Genomic DNA, 15604 nt, shown 5'->3' with positions numbered 1-15604 from the left:
TCTTCAATGCTCTTACTGAGGGAAGGAGGTTGTTGGCCAAGATCTCGCAATACATGGCCCCATCCATCCCTCCTCAACACGGTGCAGTTGTCCTGTCCCCTTTGCAGAAAAGCATCCCCAAAGAATGATGTTTCCACCTCCATGCTTCACGGTTGGGAGGGTGTTCTTGGGGTTGTACTCATCCTTCTTCTTCCTCCAAACACGGCGAGTGGAGTTTAGACCAAAATGCTCTATTTTTGTCTCATCAAAACACATGACCTTCTCCCATTCCTCCTCTGGATCATCCAGATGGTCATTGGCAAACTTCAGACGGGCCTGGACATGCGCTGGCTTGAGCAGGGGGACCTTGCGTGCGCTGCAGGATTTTAATCCACGACGGCGTAGTGTGTTACTAATGGTTTTCATTGAGACTGTGGTCCCAGCTCTCTTCAGGTCATTGACCAGGTCCTTCCTTGTAGTTCAGGGCTGATCCCTCACCTTCCTCATGATCATTGATGCCCCAGACCGAGGGAGAGATCTTGAATGGAGCCCCAGACCGAGGGAGATTGCGCCAACAGTTGTTGCCTTCTCACCAAGCTGCTTGCCTATTGTCCTGTAGCCCATCCCAGCCTTGTGCAGGTCTACAATTTTATCCCTGTTGTCCTTACACAGCTCTCTGGTCTTGGTCATTTTGGAGAGGTTGGAGTCTGTTTGATTGAGTGTGTGGACAGGTGTCTTTTATACAGGTAACGAGTTCAAACAGGTGCAGTTAATACAGGTAATGAGTGGAGAAGAGAAGGGCTTCTTAAAGAAAAACTAACAGGTCTGTGAGAGCCGGAATTCTTACTGGTTCGTAGGTGATCAAATACTTATGTCATGCAATAAAATGCCAATTAATTATTTAAAAATCATACAATGTGATTTTCTGGATTTGTTTTTCTGATTCCGTCTCTCACAGTTGAAGTGTACCTATGATAAAAATGACAGACCTCTACTTGCTTTGTAAGTAGGAGAACCTGCAAAATCGTCAATGGGGACACTTGAGTTTTTTGATACCGTATCGCTCGACACATTTACAAAATTTGTAATGAGTTCTAAACCCACAAACTCTCAGCTAGACCCGATTCCTACAAAATTACTTAAGGAGTTATTTCCTGTGCTAGGTCAGCCAATGCTGAACATAATAAATTGCTCCCTTTCCTCCGGATGCGTACCAAACTCACTAAAAATTGCGGAAATTAAGCCTCTTCTAAAAAAATCTAATCTAGATCCCGACATATTAAACAATTATAGGCCAATATCGAACCTCCCGTTCCTCTCAAAAATCTTAGAAAAATGTGTTTCCCAACAACTGAATGCCTTCCTAAAGACAAAAAACATTTATGAAATATTCCAGTCTGGTTTTAGATCCCATCATAGTACTGAGACTGCACTCGTGAAGGTAACAAATGACCTTCTAATGGCCTCAGACAAAGGTTCCGCATCCGTCCTGTTGCTTCTTGATCTTAGTGCTGCTTTTGACACTATTGATCACTCCCTTCTCTTAGAGAGACTGGAAACCAATATTGGGCTACGTGGACATGTTCTAGCCTGGTTTAAATCTTATTTATCTGAAAGATATCAGTTCGTTAGTGTGGATGGCATATCCTCTGACAAGTCAAAGGTATGCTTTGGAGTTCCTCAAGGCTCGGTTCTGGGCCCATTACTTTTCTCACTATACATGCTCCCTCTGGGCGATGTAATCCGAAATCACAATATTAACTTTCACTGTTATGCTGATGACACACAGTTATATATTTCAATGAAGCATGGAGAAGCCCCTAAATTAGCTATTTTGGAAGCATGCGTTTCAGATATTAGGAAGTGGATGACAGAGAATTTCTTGCTCTTAAACTCAAATAAAACAGAAATGCTCCTTTTAGGACCCAAAAAACAAATAGCGTTGTTAGCAGATCTCACTGTGAACCTCGACGGCTGCATGGTCGTATCCCAAAAAACTGTAAAAAACCTTGGCGTTACCCTTGACCCTGACCTCTCCTTTGAAGAACATATAAAATATGTCTCAAGAGTTGCTTATTTTCATCTTCGAAACATCGCAAAAATTAGAAACTTCCTATCAAAAACTGATGCAGAAAAATTAATCCATGCTTTCGTTACTTCTAGATTAGATTACTGCAATGCTCTTATCTCTGGTTATCCAGACAAATTAATAAATAAACTTCAATTAGTGCTGCACACAGCTGCTAGAATCCTAACTAGAACAAAAAAATTTGAACACATTACTCCTGTCCTGGCATGCTTACATTGGCTGCCTGTTAGGGTTAGGGCTGATTTTAAGGTTTTACTCTTAACCTATAAATCAATACATGGACTTGCTCCTACTTACCTTGCTGAAATGATCCAGCCATATATACCTACACGTAACCTTAGATCGCAAGACGCAGGCCTTTTAATTGTACCTAGAATTTCTAAACAAACAATTGGCGGCAGGGCCTTTTCTCATAGAGCTCCACTCCTGTGGAATGATCTGCCAATTAAGGTTAGAAATGCAAACTCAGTGCAAACTTTCAAGTGTCTACTAAAAACTCATCTCTACAGCACGGTTTATAATTAGGTGTAGCCTGGCCCGGGGGCGTGAAGGTGACCAGTAGGCTTGATACTGTCCACCCTTGCTGTCTTGCCAGGTGGGCTCTCGTCGCCACTGGGATGCCCTCCCTCCAATGCCCTTCGGGGGAAGAGTCACTGGCTTGTTGTTGATTCTCTATTGCGCACTTGTGCAGTTGGGCTGTACGCTACTAGCAATACTCGGCCCTCATTCAGGGGGGTTGCGGTTGGTGGGTGTCCCTTTGGTTGATGCCTGGCAATGTGGTTGGATTGATTTCCTGCCTGTTGGGCCCTGTCCGGGGCCTCCCCCGGGTAGGGCCACAGTGTCACCGGACCCCCCCGTCTCAGTTTCCAAGGTGTTACGCTGCTATATTATTGTGCTGGGGGACATGAGGGATGTACTACTAACTTTTCTCAGTTTCCTCCAATTTTAAATTTTAGAAGGAGATGAGGTCCTGGTCCACACCTGCGGATTACCTGGTTTGGGGGGACCGTTGCTGTTCCTGTCCTTGTCCACCTGGTCATACTTCTGACCTAGTCTAAAATCAAATATACTCTGGATTTAGCCAAGAGAAATTTATTTATTATTCCAATTGGACTCTGAATATCTCACCCGGCACAGCCAGAAGAGGACTGGTCACCCCTCTGAGCCTGGGTCCTCTCTAGGTTTCTTCCTAAAATTCGACCTTCTTAGGGAGTTTTTCCTAGCCACTGAAATTCAACACTACTGTTGTTTGCTCCTTGGGGTTTAAGGCCGGGTGTCTCTGTAAAGCACTTTGTGACAACTGCTGTTGTAAAAAGCGCTTTATAAATAAATTTTGATTGATTGATTGATTGATGGTCAGTGTATCAAATCCTTTTTCTCCCCACTGTACCTACTCCAAAATCATTGGATTGAGTTGTTAATTTATTTCTTGATTTAATAAATTAGGAAACTGAATCATTGTAATGACAAACAACAGATGCTTCTGGCATCTGCAGCAGATTTTCCATGCTGCTTTCATAGGAACTTTGGACTTGCCTATACCCCTCTATAGTCCTCTGGATTGTGGCAGCTGCCAGAGAAATAACGCGGCCCTGCTGAGGTTGGATAGCTAGTGCTATCTCGCACGAGATGGGAACAACTTCTTCAGCGGCAAACGTCAGCCCCAGCTTGGGGTGTGTACATATTGCCTTGTAAGTAGAGATGGTGGAATATAGCAAGCGGTTGTATATTGTTTGCTGTCTGGGTTAGTGTGGTGTTAGCTATAGATTGAGTAATAGGATGAGTGATATCACTAAGGTTGGAGTTTGAGGGAACAGGAAGTAAGAAATGGTCCTCAGTCGGAAAAGGGTGGCTTGCCCACTTCAGGTTGGTGGAGAGTGCCTGCCTCAAGTGGAGGAGTTTAAGTATCTAGGGGTCTTGTTCACGAGTGAGGGAAGGATGGAACGGGAGATTGACAGACGGATCGGTGCAGCTTCTGCAGTAATGCGGTCGATGTATCGGTCTGTCGTGGTGAAGAAAGAGCTGAGCCGCAAGGCGAAGCTCTCGATTTACCGGTCAATCTACATTCCTACTCTCACCTATGGTCATGAGCTTTGGGTCATGACCGAAGGACAAGATCCTGGATACAGGCGGCTGAAATGAGCTTTCTCCGCAGGGTGGCTGGGCGATCCCTTAGAGATAGGGTGAGAAGCTCGTCACCACTCCCCAACGAAAGTTATCACGTAATGATCGGAATACTTACGTAAATTTGATTTTTGTAGAAATTTGTAGAAATGTCTAAAAACCTGTTTTTGGTTTGTCATTATGGGGAATTGTGTGAAGAATGATGAGAATTAAATGGAATCCATTATAGAATTATGCTGTAACCATCAATTGTTTTGGAAAAGATTATTTGTCATGATTTACAGGCAGAAAACAAACATGTAGCCTAGACCTTATTGATACACATTTGACATAAAATCCAAAAGAAAGTAAAATATAAAATAAATATGCAGGTGCTAATTTGTTCCATAATTTCATTTTAACGGCCAGTAATGTGGAACTATTCATTGAGGATTATAGAACTGTAACATAGTATAAATACACAGAAGGTTCTATATAGAAGTATCTTTAGATTGTAGTTAGCACCAAACAGGTTCCCATATTTTATCTAAGATCAATGATAGTAGTCAACACACAGGCCCTCCAAGAACTACAACCCCATTTCCAAAAAAGTTGGGATGCTGCATAAAATGCTAATAAAAACAGAATGCAATGTTGTGCAAATCATTTATCCTTATATTAAAAATAGTACAAAGACAATAAATCAAATATTGAAACTAAGAAATGTTGTTGTTTTTGGAAAAATACATACCCATTTTGAATTTGATGACAGCAACACATTTCAAAAACATTGGGAGAGGGACATGTTTACCACTGTGTTGCATCACCTCTTCTTTTAACAATACTCTGTATGCGTTTGGGAACTGAGGAGAGCAATTGCTGTAGTTTTGAAAGTGAAATGTATTCCTATTCTTGCTGATATAGGATTTCAGCTGCTCAACATTTCGGTGTCTCCTTTGTCGTATATTTTGTTTCATTATGCACCAAATGTTTTCAATTAGTGACAGGTCTGGACTGCAGGCAGGCCAGTTTAGCACTCGCACTCTTTTACTACGGAGCTATGCTGTAACATGTGCAGAATGTGTTTCGGCATTGTCTTGCAGATATAAGCAAGGCATTCCCTGAAAATGATGTAATCTGGGTGGCAGCATATATATGCCTGTATATATTGTTCAGCAAAATCTGTATACAGTGGATATAAAAAGTCTACACGCCCTTGTTAAAATGCCAGGTTTTTGTGATGTAAAAGAATGAAACAAAGATAAATCATGTCAGAACTTTTTCCACTTTAATGTGCCCTATAATGTGAACAATTCAATTGGAAAACAAACTGAAATCTTTGAGGGGGAAAAATGAAAAGTAAAAACCTTAAAATAACCTGGTTGCATAAGTGTGCACATCCTTAAACTAAGTGGATAAGGAATGAAACAGGATTGTGGCAAATTAAATGACTTATTGATTGGAAGCAATAATGTGAGTTGAAGAAAAACTAACTTGAATGATCTATCCCTTCAAAGCAAGCAAAATGATATACCCATCATGACGCAGTTACATTGTTGCAGCACCTTAAAGCACATCTCTTACACTGAATAAGCCGTTTAACTGGATTTCTTTCAAAGTCCATGCCAATCCTTACCTAACCCCTTAGTATTCAGTCGAATGTATCTTTATTGAAATCATTTACTACAGCAAAGGTATTGCTAACGCTACCACCAGTAGAGAGTGGGTGTTGAACACACATTTAGTTATTGCTAATTAACAAGAGAGCCACAAAAACTACCCAGCAGTCTTCCTCAGCAAATAGACCTCACAGATTAACTAACAATATTTGCTGGTTTGATTGCAGCTGGATAGGAAATTATTTACATTTACAGTGAACATTAAATGTTAAAAAAGACTTGATGTATGCATTGTTCCCTTACATCTGTGACTTTGGTTGTATGCTTGGGGTGGAGTCACAGGTCTTCTGCAGACTTTTTCAGGGTTTTTTCCAGGATTTTGCTGTACATCGCTTCATGCATTTAATCCTCTACTACATATTCACAATCATTCAAAGCACTGATGCAGAGTCACATCCATGTAGCTTGATGCCACCACCATACTCCACCATTTCTCAGAATCATGTGCAGTGTTAGGCTTATGCTAAACATAGCGCTTAGCGTTGAGGACCAAACACTGTATTTTAGTATCATCAAACTATAGAATCTTCTTCCACTTGGTCTCAGTCTCCCAGATGCCTTCTGGCAAACTGCAGCTGAGATTTGATGTAAGTTGTTTTTAACTATGGCTTTCTTTTCACCACTCCTCCTTGAGGGCCACTTTTGTGAAGCATCTGGGCTATTGCTGCAGTATGCAGAGAGTCTACCAGCTCAGCCGAGGAAGACTGTAACTGCTTTAAAGTTGCCAAAGGAGGTCTCCCTGACTTTTGAGGACAGCCTGTTGTAGACAGTTTCACAGTTGTGCCATATACTCTCCATTTCTTATTAATGGACTTTACTGTGCTCTATGGGATATTCAGTGTAGGGCTGGATGGAAAAAATAGTTTTTTATAAAAAATAAAAAAGGTTTTCAGTGTTTTTCTCATCCATTTACAAAGCATTAATTAAAACAACCGTAGACAGTATTTTTAAAAGAAATAAAAATGTCCAAAAACTAAAGGGTTATGATAATATCACTTTTCAAGACTTTTCAAAGCATTCCAGGGTATTACGATTGAGCGACTTTTGATTGATATTTTTAATTTTAATGGTAATTGTAATAAATTTAAATGCCACAATGTTTCTGTTGTGGAGAAATATAGAAAAGGAAGTTGAGGGAATGGATAAAAAAAGTTGAGGGAACGGATACAAAAATGTAGGGAATGAATAAATGTTTTTGAAGGAATGGTTATACGTTGAGGGAACGAATACAAATAATGGAGAAACGGATAAAAGGGAATGGATTTGTTTTCCTGTTTTTTTCATTTTCTTTTTTCACAATGACCGCTAAGGGTCCCTGTATGTATTTTTTTGCTGTGTCTCATGTAGACCCAACTAATCGATAATGACGTTTTGCATTATCAACGTTATAGATTTTTATCAATCAGTTGTTGCAGCCCAAATACAGTGCCTTGGAAATGTTATTGTATCCTACCCCTGATTGGTGCCTTTAAAGACCCTTATTTTAGATTTCCTTTGTCTTGTGATGTAGTTGTTTGTCAGGAATTGTAATAAGAAAATGTGGGACTTCCCAGAGACAAGTATATTTAAATCAAATATGTATTTTCTTACATAATATAACCATATAGAATTTAAATCAACCTTAGTCGACCAACAGCCTACTGACCCAACAATCAACTAGTGGACTGAATGAGGTCAGCCCTAGATTGCACACCAGTTGGCTGTATTGAAGAACTTACATGACTTCTAAAGACAATTGTTTTCACGACAGCTCATTCAGGTGTGTCATAGCAAAAGGGGTGAATACATACGTAATCTATTGTTTTCTATTTGTAATTCACTTACCATAATTCATAATATGCATCCACAACTTTTGTCTGAAACAGGGATTCAGGGTGGTCAATTTTAGGGCTTTGTCATGTTTCATTGAAATTCAGAGCTTTCTCGTCTGCATTGCACTGAGAAATTACATTGTGTATTTCACGAGGCATCATATATAGCTCTGGAAAAAATTAAGAGACCACTGCATAATTATCAGTTTCTCTTGTTTTACTATGCATAAATATGTGTTTGAGCAAAATGAACAGTTTTGTTTTATTCTATAAACTACTGACATCATTACTCCCAAATTCCAAATAAAATATTGTCATTTAGAGTATTTATTTGTAGAAAACAACAACTGGTAAAAATAACCACAAAAATATGCATTGTTTTCAGACCTCAAATAATGCAAAGAAAACAAATTCATATTCATTTTTCAACAACAAAATACTAATGTTTTAACTTAGGAAGAGTTCCGAAATCAATATTTGGTGGAATAACCCTGATTTTTTAATCACAGCTTTCATGCGTCTTGGCATGCTCTGCACCAGTCTGTCACATTGCTGTTGGGTGACTTTATGCCACTCCGGGCACCAAAATTCAAGTAGTTTGGCTTTGTTTTATGGCTTGTGACCATCCATCTTCAAATTTGACTCACTATGAACGCCGTCTTTGATATTTTCAGGATGGAAGCAACCTGATAATCACTGTATCCCTCTGCCAGGAAAGCTAAAGTTTAACCCTTCTTTTCCTCACTCAAATGTTTTATTTTCTTTTGTCATGCTGAATAGTTTTTGTTACATTCAAATTACATTTGAGGTACTACTTGCACTTTTTTTGCCATCCAGCTGGTCTTACTGCGAGAGGATAGTGATGACCATAGCAGTGGTTTTTATTCTTTTCCTCATTAAATTAGATTTGGTTCAGGTCACCTAATCGGTATCTCATTAAGTAAAATGTGTCTGTGTTGGAATTTAACAGACACTGGAATGGAATGGCTGCCATACATATAGAGATGCTGATTTAAGAAAAATTAGGAGTGGTCTCATAATTTTCTCCAGAGCTGTATGTATGATGCCTTACAAAATTATTCAGACTCTGGTCAAATTCAAAAAATTTACTGAATTACTAATGTTATACTGAAATATTAGTAAGAAAAAAATCTGATATACAACTCTGGGAAAAATTAAGAGACCATTGCACCTTTTTCTTTACTTACCAAAAAAGTTGAAAGGGAAGGTTTTGAGTGAGGAACAGAAGGGTTAAAATGAAGAGACAACTTCAAATTGAATGCTTCTGTTCCTCACTCAATACTTTCCTTTTCAACTTTTTTGGAAAGGAAAGAAAAAGGTGCAGTGGTCTCTTATTTTTTTCTGGAGCTGTATGTTGCTTCATTCTCAGGTTTTTTAGCAACATTTACTGCATAATATTTAGAAATCTGGTTTGCCTTTTAGGTTTGTTACAATTTTTTTTTTAATTAAATGACCATCGGGAAATGTTATTCAAGTCACGGTGAAAAGTTATTTTGATTCACAACATTTTTTATTCTTGTGTAATTGACACATTTCTCCTGCATGTCCATGGTTTCAGAGTTATATCTTCACCAGGTAAACCAGACTGGCTAATCATTTTTCAGATTTGCCATTAGAGCTCAGCAGAGGGTGTAATGACTTGAGAGTGTGGTATAGGTGTGAACAGCATTGCCAGGGCCAAATGGGACAGGAAGAGATAGGACAGTCTGTACAGACATGACTATACCTCAGTGACGTGCAACGTAAGATGTCAAGGACAAACTTATAACAAGCAGAGTAACAGTCAACTATGCAGTATCAGCAGTAGGCTGGATGTCCACTGGTTCTTGGCCAGAGTGAACGTGACGCCAGATGTTAAAGCACGCAAAGGTCAATTTCCCAGACTAGAAGCGTCTAAACTTAAATTGTACATACTTGAATGCTCGCTCTCTATTGATAATTGGAATTGCATCATTCTTTTATGTATTTTTTCACAGCAGTGTGTGTATCTAGTGTGTGTTACTAGTTGTATAGAGGAGCCAGTAGCTTATGAAATACCATAGATAAGAAAACAAAAAGATGATCTTATAGAAATTTGGACACCTCCCAGATTTACCTATGAACTCAAAGGGAACTATACAAAGGTAATCACACAACATCGTACAGACAAGTAAATTGTAGGTATGACAGTATCCCCAAAAAAACTTAAAAACATCATAGTAACTTATTTTTATAAAAACCTATTATTTTTCTTTCTTTTAACATTTTCAATATTGTCTACTGTGATCCTAAAGGTTTGAGGGCAACAGAGACCACATGTTCCCCATGGAGTTCTTCTTCCCACCCCAGAGGACCTGTCTAATCTGTGCAGATGAGGCATCCGGCTGCCACTATGGAGCACTCACCTGTGGCAGCTGCAAAGTGTTCTTCAAGAGAGCTGCAGAAGGTAAGACTTATTTGTTATAAGTTGTATGCCACTTCAGCTCTGCACACACAATGGATAGCAGACAATCAAAAGTGGAAATGGAATCTATAATTAAGATTGAATACTAATGCTTTTGGGAAATAATTTATTTTGCATTCATTAAATAATAAGGAAAATAGTTCATCAAATGTTTGTATTTAAAAAATCACAATGGTCTATAGTATTTACATGGATGGTTTGGTCTGAATCAACAGCCATCTACATACATTTTTGTTTTACAAAACCATTCTAACATGCTGGGTGGATAATTTTCTAAATGAATTCTATTGCCGTTACTAGTTCCCTGTCCAAAATAATAATCAGTATCATAACTGTTGGATTACACAAACTCATTAATTTGATCTAATTACTTTTAAGAGCTGTTAGATTACTGTGCTTTTAGAAGAATACAGAAATACATATTACTAATCTATGAGCATTTATTGCAAGACCAATCAATGTTTTTGTTTAAAAAGCTACCCATAGGTTGCATTTTACTTATCGGTTATGTATGTTTCTAACCTGTTGTTTCCCATTTTAATATAACAATATAGTTGGACTCTGTCAATATATTGATAATTCCAATTTACCAGTATTTTCAATTTAATAAATGACCCATGATCTTCAGTTATTTGACAGAGAAATAACTATTTGGAAAATATAATTTTTATTTTAACATAACCCACATTCTATGCAGGAGTTAGCATACTATGTAGTAGGTGTTTTTGTCATCATTTTCAATCGTTCAACATTTCTCGTACTAAATGGCATACATTAAGTTCCCCCAAAATGGGCGATTTGGATGGATTTTGGATATATGGCCATATAAGGCCTTTCATATTGGCCTATTGACTGAAATAATATCAGTGTCATAATCCCCATAAAACCTAGCGGGAAAAACATGAAAATAGGTTCTTTGCATTATTACACCATTCATTTATTCCATAGGAGATTTTTACATCCACTTCAATAAGGTATGAGTTTTGTGCTGGCCTCCACCAACTCAGCATTTTAAAAAGCATTTTTCTGTATTCTGTTGTTCTCCCTTAATTTTGTGTCTCTGTGTCTCATCGCAACTCCCGTCAGGCATGGGAGAGTCATAGAGGTAGACCTAAAGTCCATAAGTATTTGGAAAGTTTTGTTGTATTGGTTCTTTACTACAACACAATGATTTAAAGTAACACAATAACTGAGAGGTAAAAGTGCATGCTGTCAACTTAAATTTTAGTGTATTTACATCCATAAACCATCAACCGTGTATGAGTTACAGCTCTTTTGACACATAGCCCTCCCCATTTTTTGCGTGGTTGATTTGCATTGACACATTTTTGTTGTGTTGTCAGAAACCAGCAAATGACTCCAAATGTAAAGCCTACAATCAGGACTAAACATTGACAGCTCTTCTACATCCACTAATGATGCAAACAAAAACATCTGCCTAGTATGAGACAGCTTTGAAGCCAACTGTCCAAATAATTTTGGTATCCTTTAGGTTTGCACAATATTAGAAATAACTGACATTGCGATATTTTGTTTTTCTGCAATATATATTGCTATATGTAAAAACAGAGGATGTCTTCAGAAAGAGCTTTGGCTGTCCTTCATTCTTCCCCAGCCCCATCCTCTACAATTAAAATGTATGAAACTTGTGAAAATTATCATATTTCAGAACAGGTTGCTAGGTAATAATATGTAACAGTAATAGTATAGCAATAGCAACAGTAGTAAAATAGAATGCGCAATTGGGCATAACTTACCAACTGCAAGATGCAGTCTGTGTTAAAGCACTGCAATCTGGTCCACTTGTTCAGGTGCAGCCTTCACCATGTTCGCGGCATTGTCTGTTGTTATACAGACGACTCTCATCTAGGCCCCAATCAGCTAAAGATTCTCTCATCCCTGTTGCGATGTTCTCACTTGTATGATCCTCTGGGAAAAATGCAGTTTGCAAACAGCAACTTTTCAGGTGGAACGTGTACGGTCAGACTTATGTAGGGCTCTGTTTCTCCTACAAGTCTGTTGTTGCGGTATAATATTCCACTTGTGACAGCTCTGTTTCAATTTGTGTCTTGAATTTCCTGGTACAGCTCTGGGATGGCAAGAAAAATAGCTGCGTGATGGCATTACATACCGCTTATCAAGCACACGGATCATGTTTTTAAAACCCTCTTTGGTAACTGTGTTAACTGGTACCATGTCTTTGGCGACGTGAAATGTTATTGAATCTGTGATTTTTCTCTGCCGTTTGGAAACTTTCTTTTACGGTGTTTTAACATTGGACGGCATTGAGATGCTTTGCACTCGTCACACGAAGATTTGTGGTGCCGCCTTAAATTATCAAACAAATTGGTCGTATTGCCTCGTGTTGTGGCAACAATTTCAAGGCACTCTCGACCAAGTACCTGTTTTAGGTCATCATCCTGTCTGTAGCTGAAATACACTCACCTAAAGGATTATTAGGAACACCATACTAATACTGTGTTGGACCCCCTTTCGCCTTCAGAACTGCCTTAATTCCACGTGGCATTGATTCAACAAGGTGCTGAAAGCATTCTGTAGAAATGTTGGCCCATATTGATAGGATAGTCTTGCAGTTGATGGAGATTTGTGGGATGCACATCCAGGGCACGAAGCTCCCGTTCCACCACATCCCAAAGATGCTCCATTGGGTTGAGATCTGGTGACTGTGGGGGCCATTTCAGTACAGTGAACTCATTGTCATGTTCAAGAAACCAATTTGAAATGATTCAAGCTTTGTGACATGGTGCATTATCCTGCTGGAAGTAGCCATCAGAGGATGTGTACATGGTGGTCATAAAGGGATGGACATGGTCAGAAACATTGCTCAGGTAGGCCGTGGCATTTAAACGATGCCCAATTGGCACTAAGGGGCCTAAAGTGTGCCAAGAAAAAATCCCCTACACCATTACACCACCACCACCAGCCTGCACAGTGGTAACAAGGCATGATGGATCCATGTTCTCATTCTGTTTACGCCAAATTCTGACTCTACCATCGGAATGTCTCAACAGAAATCGAGACTCATCAGACCAGGCAACATTCTTCCAGTCTTCAACTGTCCAATTTTCGTGAGCTTGTGCAAACTGTAGCCTCTTTTTCCTATTTGTAGTGGAGATGAGTGCTACCCGGTGGGGTCTTTTGCTGTTGTAGCCCATCCGCCTCAAGGTTGTGCGTGTTGTGGCTTCACAAATGGTTTGCTGCATACCTCGGTTGTAACGAGTGGTTATTTCAGTCATAGTTGCTCTTCTATCAGCTTGAATCAGTCGGCCCATTCTCCTCTGACCTCTAGCATCAACAAGGCATTTTCATCCACAGGACTGCCGCATACTGGATGTTTTTCCCTTTTCACACCATTCTTTTGTGCGTGAAAATCCCAGTAACTGAGCAGATTGTGAAATACTCAGACCGGCCCGTCTGGCACCAACAACCATGCCACGCTGAAAATTGCTTAAATCACCTTTCTTTCCCATTCTGACAATCAGTTTTGAGTTCAGGAGATTGTCTTGGCCAGGACCACACCCCTAAATGCATTGAAGCAACTGCCATGTGATTGGTTGATTAGATAATTGCATTAATGAGAAATTGAACAGGTGTTCCTAATAATCCTTTAGGTGAGTGTATGTTTACCTTACTAAATCACACATTCTGCGATGTGACTATTGCGGATGTGTACATGCTGAAACAATATATTGCGCAGACCTAGTATCCTTTGGGGCTTGACCCGAATATTCTAATACAGTGTTTGGATATTCGTCCGTTGGGTAGGTATTCGGTTTGCATTTTCCCAATTCGGATCTGACATCACTCTTACTCACAGCAGTGAACGTCACGCTTCAGCTAACCTTGGCTGTCTAATATTGGTATGAAGCAGTTGTTGCTACGCATACATGGCTTCATTTATTGTACAGAAGAATCAGGCACTTGTTGAAAGGTAACGTGCCTAGTGTAGGCATGCAATTAACAACAGTTTAAGCTTCCCAACTGAATTTTCACCCGCATAGTGATTTGTACGTGCACAGTGTATTTCTGGACAAAATGCTGCAGCTCAACTGTGTGGGAGACAAAGGCAGTTTGTCAGTAATGTGATGTGAAACTGGCCCACCATGTTGGGACAACAAGTTTAAAAATGTTTTACTGAATGGTTCTCTGGATAGTCCTAGTATCCTCAAATAGGGGAAGTATATACAAAATGTGATGTTATTTCTAAATGGTTTATCTGATATGGGTGAAAATACCCTGACAGTCTGTACTTTAACCCTATCATTTTCAAATCCAAATTGCTGGAGTGTGGAGCAGAAAAAATAAGACTTTTCCAAATACTCAAGGATTGCAATGAATGTACTGCAAAGCAGTTTCTCCAAGCCGCTCTGTTTTTTAACACAAACAAAAGGATGAAAACGCATGCACTCACATCTTTACTCATTCTGTATAAGTGTCTGCTAAATTACTGAAATATAAATGTTTTCAAATTTCTGATTCAACCAGTATTTTCTTGCCCACACCTACAAGCTTTGAGGAGAATTCGCCTTGTTCACCCACGTCACTTCCTTTAAACCAAAACGAGGCTGTGGGGTACGGAAGTAACGTTGGCTCGCCCATCTGTAGACTTCTGTCATAACGTTACCTACAATGCCGCCGCATTGTTGTGTCCCCAAATGTACGTCTTCAAAGAGAAAGAAATCCTATACAGGTCAAACCTTCCATCGTTTCCCCAAAGATCATGTACTTTGCCGTGAATGGATTTATAAAATAAGAAGAGATCCCGGTCGCCATTTCAAGGTAAGATATTAACATTAGTTTACGATGCTAACGTTAGCCATATTTACGTTAACTGTCATAGAGATAGCTAGCTAAACCTTCTGGCTAAATAGACATGACTTGATTAGCCACCAACCGGTCCTTTTTAAGTAATAACAAGCGAAGGGCTGATTCGGGGGTAACGTTAAGCAAGTTGTTGCTCTTTTTACTAGCCTGGAGACCTGAATAGTACCTTCTCCAACCCTACGTAACATTGCTATGTGAACTGAGTAACCCATGCCTGTAAACAAATTAACTTATACTTAAAATTTAGTAATTTTAATAATCAACAGTAGCACCCTGCCTTGCTTTGTAGTGACACATTGGAAACAAGCTATTTTGACTGATGGGTCCAATACACTTTTAGCTAAAGATCACATCAACTGCACATAACATGTTATTTTTAGTCTAGCATGGAAAGATGAACTGCTGATATGAACGATCAAGATGAACATTTGAACGTTTAGCTAGCGTATTTGTTCTAGCAGTGCCACCACTCCGCAAACTGAGCAGTTCATCCACAGTCATGATACCTGAATGTTGTAAGGTGGCTCGTTTTTTCGCATTGAGCGAAAAGACTTCGCTCTCACACTGACTGTCTCGCTCCTCTTGACTGCCGGTAAAATAATTTTTTGTTAACACTCAAAATAACAGTCAGTCT

At 39.3% G+C, this 15604-nt stretch overlaps 1 protein-coding gene across 3 annotated transcripts in view; it reads left to right on the top strand.

Annotated features, from left to right (window-relative positions):
• ar (androgen receptor) overlaps positions 1-15604 on the top strand; it is a 78915-nt gene that overhangs the window by 18238 nt on the left and 45073 nt on the right. For all 3 annotated transcript variants that reach the window (XM_010895396.3, XM_010895397.3, XM_013134503.3), the window contains one exon: positions 9956-10107. In XM_010895396.3, coding sequence (XP_010893698.1) covers positions 9956-10107 — 152 coding nt within the window. The remainder of the gene's footprint in view (positions 1-9955; positions 10108-15604) is intronic.

This window comes from Esox lucius, chromosome 7 (genome assembly GCF_011004845.1).
Source record: "Esox lucius isolate fEsoLuc1 chromosome 7, fEsoLuc1.pri, whole genome shotgun sequence".
In the NCBI taxonomy this organism is placed as follows: Eukaryota; Metazoa; Chordata; class Actinopteri; order Esociformes; family Esocidae; genus Esox; species Esox lucius.
This window is presented reverse-complemented; position numbering and strand designations above follow the sequence as displayed.